Source organism: Athene cunicularia (genome assembly GCF_003259725.1).
Source record: "Athene cunicularia isolate RWA chromosome 1 unlocalized genomic scaffold, athCun1 chr1_part2, whole genome shotgun sequence".
Taxonomy (NCBI): Eukaryota; Metazoa; Chordata; class Aves; order Strigiformes; family Strigidae; genus Athene; species Athene cunicularia.
This window is the reverse complement of record NW_020799092.1, coordinates 16,155,342-16,178,827: the sequence shown is the minus strand read 5'-3', so window position 1 is coordinate 16,178,827 and position 23,486 is coordinate 16,155,342. Positions and strand designations below refer to the sequence as shown.

At 38.9% G+C, this 23,486-nt stretch overlaps 1 protein-coding gene across 7 annotated transcripts in view; it reads left to right on the top strand.

Moving 5' to 3' along the window:
- DGKI (diacylglycerol kinase iota) overlaps positions 1-23,486 on the top strand; it is a 178,614-nt gene that overhangs the window by 70,803 nt on the left and 84,325 nt on the right. For all 7 annotated transcript variants that reach the window (XM_026867969.1, XM_026867972.1, XM_026867968.1 and 4 more), the window contains 11 exons: positions 722-817; positions 2,666-2,748; positions 4,190-4,250; positions 7,742-7,855; positions 8,431-8,568; positions 9,745-9,823; positions 13,824-13,879; positions 14,741-14,803; positions 15,024-15,097; positions 16,581-16,692; positions 19,181-19,380. In XM_026867969.1, coding sequence (XP_026723770.1) covers positions 722-817; positions 2,666-2,748; positions 4,190-4,250; positions 7,742-7,855; positions 8,431-8,568; positions 9,745-9,823; positions 13,824-13,879; positions 14,741-14,803; positions 15,024-15,097; positions 16,581-16,692; positions 19,181-19,380 — 1,076 coding nt within the window. The remainder of the gene's footprint in view (positions 1-721; positions 818-2,665; positions 2,749-4,189; positions 4,251-7,741; positions 7,856-8,430; positions 8,569-9,744; positions 9,824-13,823; positions 13,880-14,740; positions 14,804-15,023; positions 15,098-16,580; positions 16,693-19,180; positions 19,381-23,486) is intronic.

Sequence of the window (23,486 nt, the reverse complement as noted above, 5' to 3'; positions counted from 1 at the left end):
CATGCAACTTATAGAAGACATTGTTTCCAGATACTGACTAGTGGATTAGTTATACAGAGGGATAACAGCCTCATGGGAGAGGTGGAGGGAGGCTTACCTCTGCCTAGCCAAGGCTCTCTGGTTAAGGTCCTTGCTTGGGTGGTAAGAGAACTGCAGACCAGAAATTTGAAGCTGTGTCTTCCACAGCCCAGGAGAGTGCCCTCACTACTGGGGTCTCTGGTGTCCTGCAGGGGTAGGGAGGCAAATATTTTTCTCATTGACATGTGGCATTTGTTCAAAGGTGGGAGGGCAGCAAGGCCAAGAATTCAGAAACAGATCATCTGCAAATAAGTGCAAATAAGTGCTGATACAACTTGTCTTGTAAATGAAATAAGTAGCTTATGTCATTCTATTTTCCATTGAAAAAGTGTTCATATTAGAAATAGCACTTTATCTGACACATGAGCATGGTGTGAATAATTGCTTTTTGTGGAAATAATATTGAGTAAAATTTCAAAATAGTTTTGTGTTGGCCTGGAGTGATTTTTCCCTCCCTATTATTTTCTTACTTCATTGTCTCATTTGAATAAATTAGTCTCAGGAGAGTACCACATGAACATGGCTGTACTATTTCCAGTACCTGAGGTAGTTTTGTCAGAGCTAGGTTGGGTCTCCTGCACATGTTAGGCCAGGGAAACATACGTAGCCTATTCTAAAGCTGTTTCTTGTTTCTGATCCTCAGGATAACAAAGGTCGGCCATTTGTGATAAAGCCTATCTCCTCTCCACTCATGAAGCCACTGCTGGTTTTTGTCAATCCAAAAAGTGGAGGAAATCAGGTAAGAACATCATCTGTTTTCCATCTGGATCCAGGTCACAAAGCTGTAGTTTAACAACAGTGTTTCTGCAAATGAGACTAGTTCTTGGTCAGTCAGATAGGAAGAACTCTATGCCCCACTGCAGTCCTCAGAAGAGGTCCTTGCTGTTGAATGCCCTTTCAACTTCAGTGGAATTGGATGGATGAAATGAATACTTCAGTACTTGAGTAGTTGTATTCCTATCTTCAGATTCTTGAAAGAAATCTAAAATGATAGTTTGGAGGTTTTCAGAAGGCTTAATCTTTCTGCAGGAAATCTGAATTGCCAATGAAGATTCTTTTTTTTTATCCAAAAAGTTGATTAATTTTACTAAGAAAGTCTAGTACAATTAGTGAATGTGAAATGACACATTCTTATGACATTTAAAAATAATTTCTGGTCTTGTACTGTACCAGAGAACTAAGTTTTAGTGACTTACATGCAGCACACTTTTTTCTTAGGGTTCTTGCAATTAAAACTTATCCAAGTGCATGTTTTTCAGATTAGTTCTGCCACTTTTTGAATATCAAATAATCTTGAGTGCCTTTTGATAAACAGGAGTTTCTAGTTGAAAGGAAAAGATTGTTGAAAGATACAAACAGAGGCCTATAGAGCATGGAGAATACCATAGCCACTGTCACTTTCTCCTCCGTTAGATGAATTAGGGAGGATATCAAAGGAAACTGATAAGAGAGATTCAAAACAAAGAAAAAAGTCGGCCCTTCTTACGGTAAGTATGGCGTTCAGCTCTAAAACTCCTTGCCATAGGATGTTGCAGATGCTAAAAGTTTACATGGGCTGAAGGAGAGATTTAGAGAGAAAACCCTGAAAGTTACTGAAGTTCTGTATCCTCCTCTAGCTCAAGAGTTCTATGAATTGAAAATAGCTGAGGCTGGGAAATACCTACAGCAAACATCCCATTTATTTTCTCTGTTCTTATACATTTTCCTAGGCACTTTGACTGCTATTCTTAGTTCTCCACTTAAGGGAAGGTGTCAGACAGAAGAGCCATCCTTCACAAGTGGGAGCTATTGAAAATTCCTAACTTGCACCTCCCAGGCCATGTCTGAAATGCATTCTTGAATTACTTTTGGATACAAGTTTATCCCATAGGGTTCTTAACCTTCTTCTGCTAGCAAGAGATCCTGCCACTTTGTGTCTGGGTAGAACATGAAGGAAGGAATTAAGAGTGTCTAGAATATGAACCCAAGAGTTTGAGAAAGCAGAAACTGTATCTTCAGGTGATGGGCTGGCCACACTGTACTCAGGGAGGACTGGGGTGGTTGTAGGCTATAGATTCCTTGGCTCCTGCTTCATTAAATGGTAGAGGGCTACAGTTATGAGTGTTCATGGTGGTGATGGTGAAGGTCGGAGCAGCATCATTGCTTGGATAGTGGGCAGGACACTGTTCAGTATGATGGTGTCTTTGCCCATGAGTCTGTTCAACTTCTTGCTGTCATGTATGACTGAAGGTGGTGTGGGATAATGGATGTTTCTTCTTGTTGCAGGTGGTGAGAGGCAGGAGAACAGGTTGCTGTGGGACCTGTACCTTTGATCTGACCCCAAATGACTGTTCTTATGAACCATTAGTGATCTGTGGTGTTAAATTCAGTCTATATGTATGCATATGCACCCTGCCCAGATTGGTGGGTTGCTATTCTATGGAGCAGTCATCTGCTTTGCCATTTTCTAGTTTGCCTTTTTCTTGGTTTGTTTACTTTCTAAAGCACAGAAGAAAGAAACGCCATCCAAATATAGTGAATAATGAACATTTCTAATAATAATTAAATGATTCAAAATTTCCTTCCTTTGATTTTTCTCCCTTTCCAGGGCACCAAGGTTCTCCAAATGTTTATGTGGTATTTGAATCCACGCCAGGTCTTTGATCTCTCTCAGGAAGGGCCAAGAGATGCGTAAGTACTTGAGACTTCAGCACTTTGTGGTCCATAATTCTTTCTGATCAGGAAAGCAGACAAAGTTCTGCTTGGTGTATGAGGTTTATGTATCCAGGTTTTGGTAGTGAGGGGTAGGGCTGCAGTGGTGGCTTCTGTGAGGAGAGATCAGAAGCTGCCCCCTTGTCAGACAGTGCCAGTTCCAGGTAGCTACAAGACAGACTCACTGCTGATCCCAGGGCCTGACCATTCCCTAATGGCTGAGCGTTATGGTGGGTGGGGTGAGGCTGCCTCCAGATTTCCATATGTGACAGCAGCATGCAAATATCTCTGATTGCTGAGTAACTAGCTCAGCTTATCTGGGCAACAGCTGAAGTGTGAGCCTCCTCCAAGGGAGGGAGGATCTGTCTTTAAAGGGTTGATCCTCTCTGCTAAAGGTTGAGAGACCATCCTTGTGTGGTAGTTGAGATGAGGATACTTGCTTTACTTAGTTCAGCACTACTTTCACAAGTTAAGTAGCACAGAAAGATAGTAATGTGAAATCAAATAAATTACCTGTGTAAGAATGGTCCAGGTATCTGCTATTCAAGGCACCTAAGCTTTTTTTTCCCTGAAGAAATATCTCCACTGCTGATCCTCTCATGATGTATAGAAGCTTTAAGGTAGCCATACAGTTTTCAAATATGTGTAATGAAGTTAAAGGAGAATTAGGTCCTTTGGTCACTCAGCTCTCTCCCTGTGAATGTACCCCATTCATTACAGGATATTTCATTATGGCTCTCTTTCATGCAACTAAAGGAGCGGGTCTTCAGTGGATACTTTTTTTGGCTCTACTGTTAGTATCCTATCCTATATCAGATATTCAGAGAAAGAACTCTCTTAGATTTCCTTACCTTCTGTGGTGTTAAAAGTAATTACCATTTGAAAAAATTGTCATGTTCTACATGCCTCAGAAATGGTGGCTCAGAAAATCCTGATGAGGAACACTAAATTTTGCTTAAACTCAATGTTTATATTTGTTTGCTTTAAGATAGTAGAAAAATGAAAGATTTTGTCATCTTCAGAGGGAACGTGAGAATCTGGTGTTTCAGATTTAGCTTAGGAACATGATAAACTGATCAAATACTCCTCAGGAGGGCTGCCTAACCATGGTGGAAGGCATCATTTCACATCCTAGTGGTTTTGTGTGTGTATGAAGGTGTGAAGTGAGCCACAGGGCTCAGGTTGAGTTGGGGCTAATGCTGGCTGAGGCTGCCTGGGCTGATGCTTCTTCATTGCCAAGGGTTTTGGTAGTACCAAGATTACATTTTTAAATTTTTTTCCCGCTTCCACCCACATCCTTAGTAATGAATATTTGAAAATGCAGTAAGTAGTGGTTATGTCACACTACAAAATGCATAAAAAGTGTCTGCATTATTATTCTGACTTTTCCCCATTTTTTTCCTTTCCCTCTCTTGGCCAGGCTGGAGCTGTACAGAAAAGTGCCAAACCTGCGGATCCTGGCCTGTGGTGGGGATGGGACGGTAGGTGCCTGGCAGGCCTGCAGTCATCAGCCAAGTCATTAAATTCCTTGCAGTTGTGGGTTTCCCATCTCGTGATGCTTGCAGAGCCAGATAATGTACCTTACGCTTGTGAAATCCACCTTTTTAATTTTATTAAAAGTTTTCTGTGTGACCTGGCTTGCATAGTGGTGGAGCCAGATACTAATGTCCAAGGTCTTATCTGCTTTGTGCATATAAATTTGGTACAGCTTAAAAAAAAAAAGACTTAACTTTGCTGATCTCCTCTCACTATTTATATAGATCTTAGGGTCTAGCAGGTTAAGTCAATATCTTGGAGCCATTAAATCTTCCTGCCTCCATGATGTCCAAGTACAGTCATTAACAGGGACTCCTCTGTGCCTAAAGAAAGTGAGTTTCATCACTTTTTTTTTTTTTTTTCCAAAGCATTTGTGAGGAAGAATATTGCATTGGTCATATTACTAGCTTGGGATCTGTCAGATCCAGGTTCAGTGTCTGTCTTTGCTACTGAATTTCTGTGTGTTCTTGGATAAGGAAATAGGGTCAGATCTTGAAAAGATTTAGGCACCTTCAGTTGGAGACAGGCTCTACAGTTCAGGGTCTGTAGGCCCTGAGTGGATAACAGAAGTATTACAACTGTATTACTCTTTCCATACTTAGGAATATTGTAAATATCAGTCTGTGCCACTGAATGCTTAAATACAGTTGAAAAACTGACCTTTAATATCTGTGAAACTCAGTTCCCCAAATATGATTTTGATAATAGTTGTAACAGTAGGAAGGAGGGTAATGGCAAGGTGTAATGACTGGCCAGGATAGTTATATATGTAGAAGTTTAGGGCATGGTGTAGTGAGCTGAACTCCAACACTTAACCCATCTCTGCTGGAATTTCTGGGAGAAATTTTCTGTTCTGATTTTGTGGCTTCTTTTAAAACCCCAGCCGTAGGGGGGTTATAAATGCTAGTGCTTCTCCTGCAAGACTGCTGTCTTTCTGGTACCTGGGAAAATAAGAGATCTCTTTTACTGCATTTTGAACTTTCCTTGAGAAATGTCCAAGGCATTGCTTTAGCAGGAGGCATAAGCTGCAAAGAAGTGTTTCTGCTTGTTTCTGAAAGTCTTTTTCTTCCATCTGAGGAAGCCAGGATTTTTAATAGGGGAAAAAATATTTCATCCTGAAAATGTTAAAATAGGAATGAGTTGCAACTGTTGAGTCTGACCATCCTCTGTTTTCCCTTTGAGCAGTGCAAGCGACAGGTGGCAGCACCTTCTCATTAGTATGAACAGCACTCCACTATTACCTTTGCTGCTGCTTAGTTTGAAGCAAATTAATATCTAGTTATTCCCAAAGCCATTCCATCTAGAAATGAAAAATCTGGCTCAAATGGAGTTAGTGAATATTCAATGAGACCAGATGTTACCTTGCATTACTGAGGTGAATTAGAACTTATTGTAACTTTTCCATCATTGCTGCTTGCTGTTCCTTTCCAGGGTATAAATGGAAAACTTTGTTTTCAAAGTGGTCAGGAGCTTTCTGTTTACAGGGAAATGAGTCTGTGTCATCCTTGATTGTAAAACTACTGTACAAGGGTCAGAAATGACCTCAAGTTAAATAGCAATGTTGTACATACAAATTAGTAATTTGAAGTTTCTGTTTATAAGTTAAAAGCATTTACAAAACGGTAGGTATTGTAATGTTACCTGTACCAGTTTGAGGCTGAGGCACAGATGTATGGATTAAATCAGTGGTAATGATAAAGGACTTTAAGAAGTCCTGGCCCCAGTGAAGTTATGGTAACTTTTTATTCTGTCTTCTGTTATCAGTACTGAAGGTTAGATATTTTGAAAGGTAGAGGCTTACCTACCTCTGAAAATTCCTTAAGGACTCGTAGTCCTACCATGGTATTTATGATAGATTTAAGTACCTTTGGTGACATCCAAGTTCCTGAGTTGTGATTCAGATGACTGTTGTCAGACAATGAGCTCTCATACAGGAGCACATCCCAGATGAATGCTTTAATAATTGGACAATTGGCTATGATAAGTAGCTGTCTGATGAATGCTATTTATACAAAATGAAATCTATCTGTCAAGAGTCATGGTGAAAGACAAACTGTAGAATACTGAATAGTGTGGTGGTTGCTGTTTTTATCAGGCCACTGCCTCTTCAGTCCTTCAAATTCCAACTGTTGTTCCCAATTCATGTTATTCAGCGCACCATTTGTGAAGCTCCAGTGTCATCCCAGTTTGGGTTACTAATCTATTTAAAAACATAGTAATATTAATTGGGAGAGAAAAAATCCTGTCCAGGAGCAGTTAGGATTTCAGTTTTCTGTCTTATTTAAAAACTCACATTTCCAGTAGAGATGCATCTTTGAACACTGGCCTTAGGGAAAAAAAAAAAAAAATCACACTTTATTATCTTATGCTTATTTTTTCTTATTTCTTTATTTTAAATTGTGGCACAGGTTCTTTCAAAGATTGGAATTAATTTTTTTTTTTTTAAAGGTGAGAAATAGTTTAAGAAATAGTCCTATTTCAGTCATAAAAAGTTTGATGGCATCTTCAGCAACAATTCTTTCCCCCCTTGGAAATTTTACAGTAATTTGTTCTTTCTGGCTAGATTTCTATTTTAAATTTTACATAGTCCAGAACAGGGACAGGAGAGAGAAATGACTCTCTAAAATACCTAATAGCTTGCAATACAAAAGAGCCAAATTCATCATTCCAACCCAGTCTTCAATACTGAGCATTAGAGTTTCTTTAATTCTAGTCTTTTATATAAGTGTGACTAGAATACATACATATATATATATATATATATATATATATATATATATATATATATGTAAAATGCTTTGCACTGAGTGAAATAATTCAGCACTAAGGTCTCTTGTCTGGGTAATGGGAGACCTGTGAGCAAGTCCCTGCTTGACTTCATTTGGACCCTCTACTCCAGGACATGCTCTGAGATACCGTGCTGTTTTAATGTGTCTCTTGCATCTTCATTCATAACAGCTCTCAAAGGTTTAGTTTCCTTTAGCATAACAGCAATTTTAAAAAAAAGGAGTTGTCTATATTATTCTTCACTCATTTTTATATACAGTATTTTTCAGAGCAATATCTAGGCTACCTTATAATACCAGGTGTAATCTTATGGGTTTTCATTTCTTGCTTAAAGAATGGCAGCTTATGTGCTTGCTTTCCTTGGTATCTCTGTGTGCTGTTAAAGATAACCAGTGTTCACATCCCATTGCTTCTGCTTGCACAGGAACTTAATGAAAACTGCTGTACCTGTTCTCCAAAACTGCTGTACCTGTTCTCCAAAAGGTGAAACCTCAGATGGGGCAGTTCTAGGGTTAAATTTCAGATATCCTCATTCTTCTCCCTTTTGTTTTACTCTGTAAAAGGCATATGATCAAAATACATCTTTTTTCTTTTTTCCATCCGTTTTTATCTTTGTGACTATCAGTTCTCTGCATTTCCCATTTTATAGGTGGGCTGGATCCTCTCCATCCTTGATGAGCTGCAACTCAGCCCCCCACCTCCTGTGGCTGTCCTTCCGCTTGGCACTGGGAATGACCTTGCCCGTACCCTCAACTGGGGTGGGGTAAGCACTGACTGGGGTACTCTTACATGTGGGTCTCAACTTGCCGCTCTGATTTAGCTGTGTAGGGTGGAACCTCATTTTGGCTAAAGTAGCAATCAGGGATGTGTCCAAGCTCTACTTCAGTTAGGCACAATAGTTTGGTTCAATTTCCAGTCTGGGATCTTGAATTACTAATGATGTAGTAGCTGTAATAAAAGTGTACGTATATGTATCTGCCTGGTATTTCAGACCAAGTAATGAGGAGGATATTCAGACTTCTAGTTTAAGCATAGTTTAAACTTTATTTCTCTATATTTGCTATTGACAATACCACTGGAGTTATTCCAAGCAAGGCAAATATAGAGTTCTTCTCCTTATGACCTCACTTTGTCTGCACAAGACTTGTGCACCTCAGCAATAGCTTGTTTATGTGTTTGATATATCAAAATTTAGCAATGTTTTGAGGTGTTTTTAGGAACATTAGATCTGGCATTTTAGGCCTGTGTGAAAGGAGGGAGGTCTGCCAGGTAGCTGGTGAGTGACTTGCTTTGCTTTCACTATCCATGGCTGATGCTCTGGTGGAACTCTGCTGTCAGGGTTACACAGATGAACCAGTGTCCAAGATCCTGTGCCATGTAGAAGATGGGACCATTGTCCAGCTGGACCGCTGGAATCTCCAGGTTGAGCGCAATCCTGATTTGCCACAGGATGAACTGGAGGATGGGGCACGTAAGGTTAGAGCTTTCTTTTTCCCATAGAGACTATAGGATATTTTGGGTTATACCGTAAACTGCATGGGTGAGGAAGCTCTAAAACTCTTCAGTTCTCTGTTTGCATCTGCTCCTTTTGCTCTTGTCATCTGCCAGTGCTTCCAGAGGTGTGTGAAACATAATGCATGCCAGCAATTTATTTGTTGCTTGTAACTCCCAGACATTAAGCATTTATCTCAAGAACTAAATCCTGGAAAAAATCCCTGTTATTTTATCTGAAAGGTCGTTGTTTTTTTTTCCTCTAGTTAACCTGGGGTGGCAGGAGAAGCAACCCTGTGACTACCATCCATTCCTAAATTAGACAAAACTAAAAACAGGATGTAGAATTTTATTCCTTAAGATTTTTCTAATGGATTCCAACTGTTTCCTACTTTACAGCAAGGTGTAGTGTATTTTTGTATTTAATTTCTTTGTGTGTGGGTCTCCATATAATCTCCATTAGGGTATCTTGATAGTCGAAGAGTGGGAAAACATTTATTTGAGGGGATCACATTTATAGTAATATGTCATTTGGACTGGAGATGTTGAAAGTATTACAATCATTTAAAAAAATAAAAATGATTGTGTGAAACATTTTCCTGTTCTCAGTTATCATTTCCAGTTTATCTATTGGATGCTACTGTTCTCTCTCTACAAACCCTGCTGAGTGTGTGTAATGATGAGGAGGCCAGATGTGTTCTTCCCTGCCTCATGCATCCTCAATAGATTTAGGGCTTCATGTCTGGGACTTGCATTGCTCCTGGTTATGTATGAAGCAGGAAGAACACAGCTTGAGTTTCATTTGCCATGCTGAGCTTGAAGTGCCAGCAATTAGGAAACCACTGTATTACATGTTAAGTGGAGCAGCATTATGGGAAATCTCACTGATAGCGTAAGGAGCCTATTGTGTTTACAGAGATACATATAGGATCATGGAGCGCTGTAGATATGTTTGTGTTCCTTGGGCTTTTGTATCTGATCATCTTCCACAAGCCATTACTAACCTTTAAAGCAACCTTCTGCATACATTTCCCTGATACATTCCACTTTTTTCTTCATAGGTTTTCATGAGATGCCAGGTTTAAAGTAGTTAATTCCTGGTGTGTCATGGAAAGTTTCATTTGTGTTATTTTTACATGTCTCTTTATTATCCAATTACAGCTTCCTCTCAGTGTCTTCAATAATTACTTCAGCCTTGGATTTGATGCACATGTTACACTAGAGTTCCATGAATCTAGAGGTAATAGGAACTTTTTATTTCCTTAGCCTTGGGAATGGGCAGTTATTTTATGGGTTACAAATGGAGTTGGATTTAATTAACATCCTGTTCTTATAATGCAGAAGGAAAGCTGGAATGTCAGAAACCAATCTATGTGTAAGTAGGAAGTTGAGTTTCCAAGGGACTTCATGATTTAAAAATAAAAAAAAGTACAAAGAAAAATGGCTATCAAAAATGGCTTTCACTGGAGGACAAGGGCTAAAAGGGGAGCTTTTTTAAGATTTTGATCTTATAAAGGAGATACCAAGTACAGATATAAAGAAGGTTTATGCTGATGCAGAAGTGTCAGAGTAAGAGCAGAAAGGAAAGTCAGGTGCAAGTGTGGAGGTGGAGGGAGGAGAAAAGCTGTAGGGGCTGTAGAAGTAGCAGGAGGCTAATTGTGTTCTCAAACTGAACAGCTGTTACCTATGGATGAATATAGCATAGTATCATTGGACTTGGTACAGACCCAAAGTGTCTTTATGAAAGTGAAATGCTTTAATGTCCACAAGTGTGTCAGGAATTTGAGCTGTTGTAACATTTTGTTTGTCCCCTGCTGATGGCGGTTATACCACCCCGTACAGATCCAAATGTGCCTTAACAAGTGGGCTCTGGACTGATGTAAACTGCTCTATTTATATAGTTTAGCCAAGCATGCTTGTATAAACAAACCTTGTTCAGTTGTCTGTGTTCAGCTTTTGGTCGTTACAGCTTCATGTGCAGGTATTTTTTCTGAATCACAGCCTCCCTTATCTTCAGTTTCATACTATCAGAGTGTCATTTCAAGATGAAAAGACAGGACTCTAATGGCATGCTAAATAAAGAGCAGGATACATGATGGAATGAGCTAATGCATATTTTATAATGTTTAAGACTGCTTCAAGCTTTAGGAATAATAATGAGGGGCCACAAAAGGGCATAGGAATGAAATGATGACAGCTGTATGCATTTTTTAATGAATGCATATCACTATGCATTGCTAATGTGACTGTGAATATACTGTATAGATGAAATGCATGGCTACTTTCTCACTTAATGGAGGCATTATTTAATAATGAAATTATGGAGCCCTATAAAAAATGTATGTTATTCTAGATAGGCCAGTGTTTTAAAAATTTACATGGGTGAAAAAATACTTGGCAGAGCAAGCTCTGTGTGAGTGGGTATGTGTGTCCAGGAGAGCTTTTTTGTAGCATAAGTGTTTGCTCTTACAATTGTTACTGCTGGTGTCTTCCTTACCTTCTCAAATGCTAAAATATACAGAGAGAGTCCTATGTAATTTAGGAGAGAAAAGATTATATCTTTGGAGGTGTTGCTGGTGTGTGGGTTTTCTTGGTTTTCCTGTGGAATTGGGGTTAAGCCTGGAGAAGAGAAAGTTTTGGGGAGACATTGTTGCAGCCTTTCAATACTTAAAGTGAGTTTATAATAAAGATGGGGACAGACTTTTTAGTAGGGTCTGTTGTGATGGGACAAGAGGTAATGGTTTTAAACTAAAAGAGGGTAGATTTAGACTAGATACAAGGAAGAAATTTTTTTATAATGAGGGTGGTGAAACGCTAGAACCAGAGAGGTGGCAGATGCCCTATCCCTGGAAACATTCAAGGCCAGGGCTCTGAGCAACCTGATTGAGTTGAAGATGTCCCTGCTCATTGTAGGGAGAATGGACTTAGAAGATCCTTAAAGATCCCTTCTAGCCCAAACTATTCTATAATTCTATGAATTAAGCAGAGCCAGACATATTCTGATCTCATTTACAATTGATGACAATTTAGAGAAACTCTTAGCAGTACTTTTAACAAAACTTAAAGCACTTTCATGACGGTAGCACTTGGGCCATTAAGATAAGTGACTGTATGCAGTTGCTTATGTGGGGCTGTTGTAATCACATATAGTTTTAAAACAAACATACATCATGCCCCAGCCCCCTGCCAAATCAAAATAAAATAAATTGAACTGTTGGCCTATCGGGGCATTTTATGTAATGGAGATTGATCAACTGTTATATTTAGAAGAAGCAAGGATTGTGATGTCTCAGAGGAACCTGTACATGAATGTGGTCTTTTCCATGGCAACTTCTATACTTTTCTTGCGTCTATTCAGATTGAGCCTTGAGGACTGGGTATCTAGCTCTGCGTCTTCAGGAAGTGTTCTGGGTAGTGACTCTTTCCAGTTTCCTCCCTTGTTATCCTTATGCTTTGGTGAAGCAGGGAAGAAGCAATTTACCTCATCCCTGTGAACATGCTGTTTGATCTTACCTCATTTGCAGAACACCCCCACTACCCCCACACACAGTGTCTAAGATGGTCCATTTCCTACTCCCTTGGTGGCTTGAGAATGGTGAGGATGGAATGAGCCTTGAATATGAAGTCAGTGATATACTTCTATAGTCAAACTTGCACTCTAATCAATTTTAGGCTCTATTCCACATTGCAGAAAGAGTTTTTCCTCCTTACCCATGCTTGTCTGCTATATCAGAAGTAGAAGCAGTTCGGAATGCTGAGTCCCTGATCTCAGAAAGGCTCCTTTTCTATTCAAAACTGGGACTTGGGTTCTGGTCAGTATTTGTTGTAAGAGCTATGTAAGAGCCAGTGCTCTGGAGCTATTTGGCATAGCCACATCAGAGAATGGGCAGCACAGGCACTGAGCCTTCAGGAGCCTCCCACTTCTTAGCATGGGGTTTTGAGACTTGATGTAAAGAGCTGTCAGCTCAGTGAGTGAGATGAGATTTACTTATGCAGTTAAATTAATTGTTTGAAGATGAGGTGGCCCTGATTGCATTCCAGGCTCACCCACGACACAGCAAATGGAAAACACAGTAGCTCAGCAGTCAAAGAAAAACCATGAAGTAGCTCATTCTTTACAAAATGGAGCCTTGTACTGTTAGATGTAGTGACTTCAAAGAGAAGTAGAAGCATTGTTTCAAGTGGTCATTTGAGAAGAAGTAATTTGGAAGGGTTCACACCAGTGTGATGCTTTAGCCAGAAGGACTATCTTGAAAGTTGGATGTTCACTAGAGAATCACTGAGCAAGGGTAGGTGGCTGGTACTACCACAGAATACAGTGTCAGAAGGGCTGCTGCAGAAATCTTGGGATGCCACAGACTAGGAAAGCAGTTCTCAAGGAGGCACAAGAATGACCTGTATTCTGGGAAACACGTCTTATACTGGGAGATTAAAGGAGCTCCATTTAGTTTATCAGAAAAAAAAGGTTAAGAGGCGATTTAATCACTGTCTATAAGTATTTACTCAAGGAGAAGATATCTGATAGTTGAGGGCTCTTTAATCTGACAGAGAAGTATAACAAGATTTAGCAGTTGGCAGTTGAAGTCTGAAAAATTCAAGATAGGAAAAAAACCCACATTTATTTTAAGTGAGAATAATTAACTATAGATGTGCATTACTACTGGCCCATTAAAATTCTTTGTCTCTTGGAGTCTAATCAAAATGAAACAGGTCTCTAAATATGTTTTAGAGTAACCACTTTTTTTCTTTGCAGGAATATTTGGACAGAGACATCTGTTCCTCAGTATCTCTTTGTAACACATCGGAATTTAAATGTCTGTTTCATCTTGTAATTTACTAATGCTTTACTCCTGCTTCAAAGCATGGGTTAGCGTTTCATGGGTTTCTGATAATTCTTAGAGGTCTGTTCTGCATTGGTAGAAATGGAAGTCTCACAAATGGTACTGAGGGATCATAAAATGGGTAGTCCAAGAGGTGCTAAATTAACTGATTGTATTCTTACCTCTTTGCTTATGTTTCCATCTATTTTTCACTCTCCAGGAAAGGGGAAGAATTCAGTATCAATGTTTGAAATCTGATATCAGATAATGACACAGATGGGGGACCTCCACACAGAAAAAAAATATTTATGTTTTGAGTAATGTGTGCTAAAAGCACTATAGTGCTAGCAGGGAATGTGAAGGTACTATGAGCCTACTTTTATTAGGGTGTTCATATATTTCCTTTTTATCCTTTCACAGAAGCAAATCCAGAGAAATTCAACAGCCGATTTAGAAATAAAATGTTTTATGCAGGGGTGAGTTGTGATTCATCTTACAGAATGATGCTAACTTAGTTGTTTGAATGTTTTCTGAAGTACTTTCCCCCTCACTTTTTCACATCAGGAGCTCATGCCAGTTCATTTTGCCTGTTGCAATTTAAAGTGCACACGTACTGTTTCTGGTAATGCCACACATATGTGTCTGTTGGAAAGTGCCTGAAGCACTGTTGTTTTACAGAGCTTAGCAGGTGAGAGAAATGCTACTCCTTTGGACATAGTACTGGTCGTGTCTTGATTCCCCTTCTGGTTCACAACCTTCTCAACAAACTGCTCTGCTTCTTTTAGGGTTTGGGAAGCACACTGATACTGACTTTCCTAGAGAAATTCCCCAAGCGTTGGCTTGTAGGTTTGAGAAATACTCTTGGATGTAGAGTCATGGGGAGTGGAGGGCAGAGATCAATTATTTTGAGTGATTCATTTTTAGATGGGAATATACAAATAAAATTGCCCACTTCTGCATTCAGAAGGTACATGGACAGTACTCCATCCTAAAATGTAGTTATTGAGAAAAACAATAGTTTGACAATGCGTGACATATAATGTCTTTCTGGGTGATGACTCACACCATACCCATGTGCCTTAAACAGGGAAACAAATATGTGAGCAAGAATTTGCATTTAATCCTTGAGTACCCAAGGACCTTCTCTGGGTAACCTCTCAAAAGGAGAAGTATCATAATAATAAAAAAAAAAAAAAAAAGGTCTATCTCCTGAGAGCAAGAAAATACATTTGACAAAAGGATGGCATTTTGGTAATTAGCTCTGTAGTGGGATAAGAAATGAGGAAAGAGAAGAGAGGAAATGCTGATGACAGTTCCTGCACTTATTTCTGTTGCAGGCAGCCTTTACAGATTTTCTGCAAAGAAGCTCAAGAGATTTATCCAAGCATGTTAAAGTTGTGGTAAGTATAAGAAATTGTGTCATAGTATCGTGGGAAGAGGGGGGAATGGAGAGAGGGTGAGGTGAGAGTTTAATGGCTCTGTTACTTTTCAGTTTTGAGCATGACATTTGCAACACATTCCAAGGAAAGTCTTGGGAAAGTTGTTACAAAGCAGCAACACTTCTCTTGTCTGTGGCTCCATTCAGCAATTTCTCTGTGCTCTGTCACTTTGGCTTTGTAGTGTGATGGTACAGACCTGACTCCAAAGATCCAGGAGCTGAAGTTCCAGTGTATAGTGTTTTTAAACATACCCAGGTAAGCTCAAGACAGATACTTGGAGTTATGAAAGAAAAGTAAAAATAATAATTAAAAAAAAGGCAACCAAAACAAGTTTTCCTAGACTGGGTGAATGTACAGAAATTATATTGCCACTGCTGCTTTCTTGAGAGCTAGGTGCTTGTAATACTGTTAATTTGCAATATGGTACTAATTAGCAATTAGGTAATAGAACTGATTAACAAACATGCTGTCAAAATTTGTGCATCTCACCTGCAAATAAGATAGTAAAGACACAGATGCCTGGTCTTTTGCTTAATTAGAAGTAGAGCATGAAAAAAGAGGTCACGATAGGGTAGCAGGGATGGGGAGCAGGGTGGGGGGAAGGATCAAGATTTTTCCAGTAAAGATAGATCAAACCATTGAAAGAAGTGCTGTTTTTTAATGTGTTGGAAGGTGTCCCAAATAGAAATTTAGCTGTATTCTTAAAAGTTGTCTATCTCCTGCTCGCTAGAACAGTAGTCTCCAAACTTTTTTTGATTGTGCATCCCTATCAGTAAAAAAATGAGCAACACCCCAATATATATAATATTTATTTATTTATAAATGATATATATGTACTACTGTACTAATATATTACATTATAAAGCATACACAAAAATAGAAATTAAGAAAGGATGTGATAAAAATGAAAGACTATGTTAATGTTTGTTTTCTTATTTATTAAAAGTACAAACAAAACCTTCTTCACACACCTTAACTGTCTTGTCAGTTGTGAATTTTTCTTGCACAATCCCTGTGGTGCGTGCGCCCCACTTTGGAGACCATTGCTTTAGACAAACTACCGCTTTGCTCCACATGTAGTCCCAAGGACTTGATCTTTTGAGTCCTGCACTGCCCTCACTGCAAGCTGCTTCTTGGTGTCACCTTTCCAAAGTTCCCCCTTCTATCACTCTTAGGACATTTTACATCCGTTCTTTAATTGTAGGAAAGATTGATGCCACAGCTGTATCTCTTTCTGCTTCTTATTTCTCTCTGCTGCCTCAAGCTATGAAATGTTTTGCATTCCTTATGTGTTAGAACTTCTGAGTCAGCCAGGAGAGAGGAATGGATCTCCAAGGCTGGAGTTGCTACTGCAGCCCCATGCCTGCCTAACAGAGGGACTAAGCAGCTTTCTGGCTCAACAGCTCATCTGCAGAAAGCAAAGCAAGTGGGGAGAATAAGCTGCACTGTTACTTATTTTCTGGTATTTCCAGGTGGTATTTTCCTTTCACAAAGGAACCTGCTAAAGATTATGATGGATGCATCCATGGATGGCATACCAGCCTGGAAATTAAACAGATTTTCCCTTTTGTCCAGTCCTTGACAGTATAACATTTTAATTGTCCTTGAATTGAATCCTGGAATGGATATCTGGATAATTCTGGAGGGCGGCAGAACAGGCTAATAGTCAGGCTACTAGTCAGGACCCATCAGGGCAAACTGCTTTCTCAAAGCTTGATTTCCAAACCTCTTTCTGTAGGTATTGTGCTGGCACGATGCCCTGGGGAAACCCTGGAGATCACAGAGACTTTGAGCCTCAGCGCCATGATGATGGCTACATTGAAGTCATTGGGTTCACCATGGCCTCACTGGTGAGTATAGTGCAGGTGTTACCCTTCTTGGAGGTGCTACCAGACTTGGTGAATTCTGTGGGTGGTGTTAGAGCGCAAAGTTATCCTCATTACTGAAGAACCACCGTGATTCCGCATTTCAGTCAACTAAGGACAAAATATGCTCTGCTATTAGGTTTTAAATGAGGGGAACAAATTACAGTTTTCTAATAAAAGAAGTGCTATTTCATAGTAAAAACGTACTCTGCAAAATATGGCTAATTTCCATGTGTAGTGCTCCCAAATTACATGGCAAGATTATTAGAGTAAACACAGCATGCATGCACATATTTACTGTGGGAATGTTCTATGGTTAAATAATTACTATGGTTTCTTTTTAGCTTTTGATTATTTCAATCTATGGCATAAAAGTTCAGATTGTTTTGTAAAACTGTCTACTGGAAATAAATATGAAATATTATATAAAACTACATGCAGTTTCCATATGCTCACTAAAAATATGAAGGTTTAGTAATAGCTGTGGAAAATATAGTAATATTTTTGGCACAAATGTTATCTCTCTTCTTGTTCTGATAAGGAAAGAAAATTCAACCAACAGTTTTAATTTGGCAGTGCACTTTCTGTCAGTGCAGTCCTTAAAGTGAACTGAAGCTGAGTTACTATAAAAGCAATCTCACTGTGAATACCCTAGTGTCCTATCACAGTGGTTAAACAAAGCAACAATCTCTTCAGAGGATGATTAAATGCAGTCAGAGTTGGTAGTTATCCTCATGCGGGCGTTACTCTACCGAAGGCACTGCAGCTTAACCTTAGTGTGGCCAACAGAAGGCACAACTGAGGGCTTCCTGGCAGCTTTAAGTCATGCTTAAGTTTATATTCTTAGGCCTTTGTTTCTGCTATGTCTCCTTTAGACTAGCTTAAAGCTAACATAGATAAGCCTGTTCTCACTAAACTCACACATTGATTTGTTGCGTGGCCTGCCCTCAGTGCATATCACAGTCAGCAAATACCCATAATAATGGTGTTTGCCTCCTCAAATTCAGACAAATCTAATCTTCAAAGTCAGCAAAAGTAAAAGGTCACCTTAGTCAGATTCTTTTTTGGTCTTTTCTTTTTTGATGGATCCTAGTGGATTAGGGAAATAACCTACAAGTAAGCAGAATTCTGTTTGTTAGCCTAGTAGATCTTGTGGAATGATCACTTACTTGTTACTTCACCCCTGAAGATTTTAGCCTGTATTTCTGAAAACACTGTCAAAGTCTGTTTAGCATGTACCAACTGGCAGTTTTCAGATGGAATCTTTTTTTGGGTTTGCCACTAATGTGTCACTCACCACTCGCAGTAGGTAGTGATCTCAAAGCTACCAACATTTTCAGCTGGGACTGAATTTAAGTAGTAAGGCCCTTTGAGCTGCTGTTTCTCTTTAAAGGAAGCCTAGTTCAGAGCTGAGGGTCTACAAGTCTAGATTTCTTGTGATGCTGAGGAGATGTAACCTGTGTTAATATAATGCTAACTTGCTCTGTACGTCTCCCAGATGTGCTTGGTCATATCCAAGAAGGTCTGTGAGACCAAGCAATAAAAGTGTTTTCTAAGTGTTGTTGTGAATATTACTGACCATATTATCAGTTGATCCATAATATTAAGTGCATAGAGTAAGCTTAGGGTCTTGACTCATGTTTAGGCTGCTTTCTATTAGTAGTGCATTAATATAGGATTTTTTTTTTTCTTTTGCATCTGATAGATGAGAGTTAATAGTCACACTGCAAATTAAAGAAAACATTTCTGCCCAAACATGTAATCTCAGAACTTGAAGGATCTGCTCATTGCCCTCCTTGTTTAATTTCTTTCAAATGAAGTCTTGAATGTGGTATTTAATAGTTTTTAACAAGGTCCTTATGCTTGCTCTTTTCAGCCTGTCTAGTCTTGAGGTTGAGTTGCTGTGTAAAATTTCATAATAAGGATTTTAGTTTTACCTAATTCACATTAAGGATGGTATTATGTTCAGGAAGGGGAAATAATTTTTCTGTCTTGCAGATGTACCCAATTAGGGTGGTTGTTTTAAAGAGCAAATAATTACTAGCAGTCTTGTTAGTGTAAAAACAAACCAACCAAAACAAATTGAAAACTTTAAGAATGAACACAGGTATTCATTTGTGCATGCACGCGTGTGTGTGTGTATATACATATTTCTATGTGTATGTTTGACCTACCAAAATGATGAGACATGTAATGCATATGGTTAGATGTATGCTTGTTGCCCACTGCTTTTTCTTGTGAAATTTTAAGTCCTACTCTGCAATTTTGGAGTGCAAAATACATTAATTGTGACTTGTAGAATGCCTTGCACGTAGAACGCTCTGTAATGGATGCTGTCAGAAAACCTGCATTTTGTATTTAACTGCCTCAACTATCTGTTCTGAGGTGTCTTTTCTTTGTCTTGTTTGTTCTTGGGTTTTTTTTTTTTTGGTTATGTGGTGGTTTTGTTGTTTGTTTGTTTGTTTTTCCCTAGGCTGCTCTCCAAGTGGGTGGTCATGGAGAAAGGTTGCATCAGTGCCGTGAAGTGACACTTCTAACATATAAGTCTATTCCCATGCAAGTGGATGGTGAACCATGTCGACTGGCTCCCTCACTCATTCGAATCTCCTTAAGGAATCAAGCCAACATGGTGCAGAAGAGCAAGAGGAGAACATCCATGCCTTTGCTAAATGAGTGAGTTGGATATGTGCATGTCCTAACGGCAGGAGGCCCATTCGGGGCAGCATATTCAGTCACGGATTTTGCATGTACTGGTCTTGCAGCTCGTTTACTTAAAAACAATCAAACAAACAAAAATTTACATCTTCTGAACTCCCTTTCCGCCATATTGTAAATACTTACTGGAATTTCTTTTATTCTTTTACCTTCTGAGTTACCCTCTGCCTTGCTTTTAGAAAGGTGTATCTTTCAGTTAGAGGTTTGTGCAGGCTCAGCAGTGTGCCCCTTGTCTTCTGACACTTCTACATATGTATGCCATTTGCCTTTGAAGTTCTTTTGATTCATTTTCTCAACTTTATTGATCTGCTTTTTAAACTCTATTGGAGATCCTGTAACAAATAGCCATAATCAAGAATTACTCAGGATATCATGTGTTCTCTGTTGTGGGAGCATGCTGCCTGGGGCTCTTTATGGAGAAGGACCTGGAGGTCCAGAAAGGGCTGTTTGCACTTTGTAGAGAATCCTTCTCCAGTATGAAAACCCAGATGACAGATAAGTAGTCTAAAGATAAACAGGGAAGCGTCAAGATAACTGGAAACCTGGAACATACAAAGAAAAAAGCAGACAGAACTAACATTCTTTTTCATGATTAAACCTTATATGTAAGTGATGCAGAGACATTTTAATAGGAAAAACCTAAATAGTCAAATTTTAATATATGAATATGGCCATCCAATGAAACAATTTAGAATATTTTGTAGAGCTGATTATTGTACTACTTATGTAGGTCTCTCTTGCTGCTAAAATGAGTGACATAGTAAGTGCCTTTCTGTTTTTCATCAAGTATTCTCAAAGTGAAGCAAAATGATCTGTCCCTTATGCAGATACCTAGCTAAAGGGCTAATGTCACCAAGGATCCACATTCAATTCAAACACACATGCACTGAGGTTTTAATTTTTCTGGGGAGGTGGGTGGGGGATTTTGCTGTTTCAGCTGTGATGGTGAGTCAAGGTTTATGAAGAGGTGTAATATCTTTCATTAGACTAACTATGTAACTGGAAAAAACGAACAGGGCCTCAGGCACACCTTTTCTCTTCAGGTATCTTTAAAGGTGGTCTGTGTCTGTCTTTCAACTGTATCATCTAGTGGAAGATATTGCTTTACTTCAGACACTGACTCCAGCCTTTAGAGCTTCTTGTCATCTGCTAGTTGTTAATCTGTTGCTGTAATCAAAGCTTCCCTGGTTACTTTCAATATCTTCCTGTTCAGTTTAGCACTCTGGTCTCTTACTGAGACTAATGCTTTAAGTTTTGGTAGAAGCCCGTATCTGTAATGTGCAGTTCCTATTTGCCTGGGAAATCCATATACTCATCTCTATTGAGTAGTGAACAATAGCAGATGCTTGCCTGTGGGCAACAATGCCTGATTTCATCCAACCACAAAAAATCATTTGCGAAAGCTAGAATTGAGCAGAGTGTGATCCTGGGGCATCTTTTTTTCTACACTGAGGGAGGCTAATGTGAATGTAGAAAGAAAATTACTGGTATTTCAATCTGATAATTAGCATGGTTAGGTGTGGGTTTCGAGATCTGAATTTAAACTATGGAAAGGAAATACAGATTCGCAGTATATGATAAGAGGTTATTCTTTGGGGTTTAGCTCAATTTAAATGTGCTATGGTAGACTGCGTTGCTGTTGGAGTCCTTTGATTTGACTGAGGCATTTGTCTGCAGACCTGTGTTTTAGGAAAATACAAATGATTTGTCAGGAACTCTAGTCTCAGCTTCATGTATCAGAAATGGTGTGTAGGTATATTTATATATATGTATCTGTGTGTATGTACTTTGCTCGCAAGTGTTGAAGGGGAATGAGAGAGAGGAGTTGAATCTTCTGGTGTGATAAAAAGTAAATGGCATGTTAAACTCTAAGAAGCACTTTAGTATTGTAAGAAGTTCATTCAATATGATGCAGTGTTTCCCAAGAGAGAAATTTTTCAGTTTAATATGTTTATCTATATTTCTTAATTTAATATCTAGAATATATCTCCCTATTCTATTGAAATCTGCTAGAAAGCCTTACATTTGATTGAACATAATAGACTGTTCTCTTTTGACTGTCATCTGAATATTAGATGTATGGGAGAAGTGGGTCTGGAGCTATCCCTAATTATTAGGCAGCTGTTCTTGAGGTCCTTGCCAGGGAAGTGATTAAAAAATTATCTTGTGTCACAGTAACACAGAGTTGCTGCTATTGTTAGCTTTGATGTTATTGCTAGATAAGGAGAGCAGTAGGAATACGCCTTGGAGTTTTAGCTAGTCCAGTGTCATAAGTAAAAGATGACTTAATTTGAAGTCTTACACTGTGTTTCTTTCTACTATGTTGTTCTTTGTTCTGGAGGTTTTAAGGAGAAGGTCTTTAGAGAGGATAGTGAGTTTGTTGTTTGCTTTGTGGGTGCACTTGAATTTCCAGGGAATACTAGTGTTTTAAAAATGAAAAGTCCATATATAATGTAGCTGAGTGAGAACAACAGATATTTTGTGCGCCTCCCACTTGGGAGTGGGAGGCCTTTAGAAACAGGGTCCTCTTGTGACTAAGAGTTGCCCGTCTTCCTGGTTGAAACTGCTTTTCTTCAAAATATGTAGATGCTCCAAGAGGACACTTGTATATGAGAAGAAGGGATCTGACCTTTTTTGACCTGTTTTTTTCCCTCCATTTTCCAACTGTTGTGCTTCCAGCACCTTCTATTGCACATAAACTGCCTCATGTGGTTCTACACAGACCTTCAAGGTAGAAACTCCTATATGAGGAGAGTCCTTGTTTTATCTGTTACTGAGTAATTTGCCTTTTTCAAGGTATGGGGAAGATTCAGCAACACTTTTGACAGTGTAAATGTTCCTAGTCTTTTCTAGTCTTTAATAAAAAAAGTTGGCCATGGAGTCAAGTTAAGGAACAAAAATGTAGCGCTACCATAGGGCTACTTGAACTGAAGGAGCCTCCTTTCCTTCTTGACACAAGCAGCGTGAAAAGCTTCGTGCAAGCTATTAGAGAAAAAATAAATATAATATGCTGCATTTTGTCACAGCTGGGCGAATTACTGGCAATTAATATTTTATTCAGTTATTTAATCTTTCACTGCTGAATTGTCTACACAGAACTTTCTCAGTATGTTAATTATGATCTCTCTTACTGATTATCAAGTATTCTTTTTTTTTTTAATATTTCCTTTGGGAAAGTTAAGCTGTCTTGATGTGATATACAGACTGTATGAGTACTTGAGTAGGTGAGGATAACCTGTTTATGGTTTGTACTCTTCTGATAACTTTAACATTTTGAGTTGAAGCATATGGAGGAAAGCTGTTCTTTGGTGAATACAGTAACAGTGATTCTAATTTGTTTGTAATGGAGGCTGTCTAAACATAAAAGGCAGGCATAATTTCTCCTTCACCCTACAATGAATTGCTTTACAATGGAGATAAGTAACAATCTAATAAATTTTTTCAAGCCAGAAGCAACTTTTCATTTGCAAGGAATATACAGGATAAAGTGATGCTGTTTACAGTTGCTAATGGATTGAAACAAGGCAGATAGTGGGGTTGTGGGAAGAAAAGGTTTCTTCTGGTAAAGTCTTTTCTGTTTGTACCAGCAAAAGCAAATTTTTGCTATGAACAGATCAACAGACTTGGGTTTTTCTTGCAAAAGACTGAATTATGTTCTTATTGTCCTCCCCCTAAAGACTAGCTGGCAGAGTTCTCATTCCTGTCTGTCCACTACTGATCATGGTAACCTGTGAAAGAGACAACATATATCTTGGTTTTTTGTGATCAAGCCAAGAATGTGGTTCTTGTGAGCTATAAGCAAAATTAATGTGGAATGAAAAGAGAAGCTGTGTTTTTTCCAGGAGTCATTTTCTGATTAGAAACTACAGTTTTGTATGCTGCTGAGTAAGTTTCAGTTAACAATCACTTTTTGAACCTCAAAGATGGCATTTTGCTTTCACTGGCTTTTAGCTTGGATTGAGGAAGAATGTCCTGCATGATGGAAGAGAAAGAGGAGGGAAGAGATTATAAACAAAACATGTATTTCATATACTTCAGAGAAACAAAGGGGCCATTTGAGTATA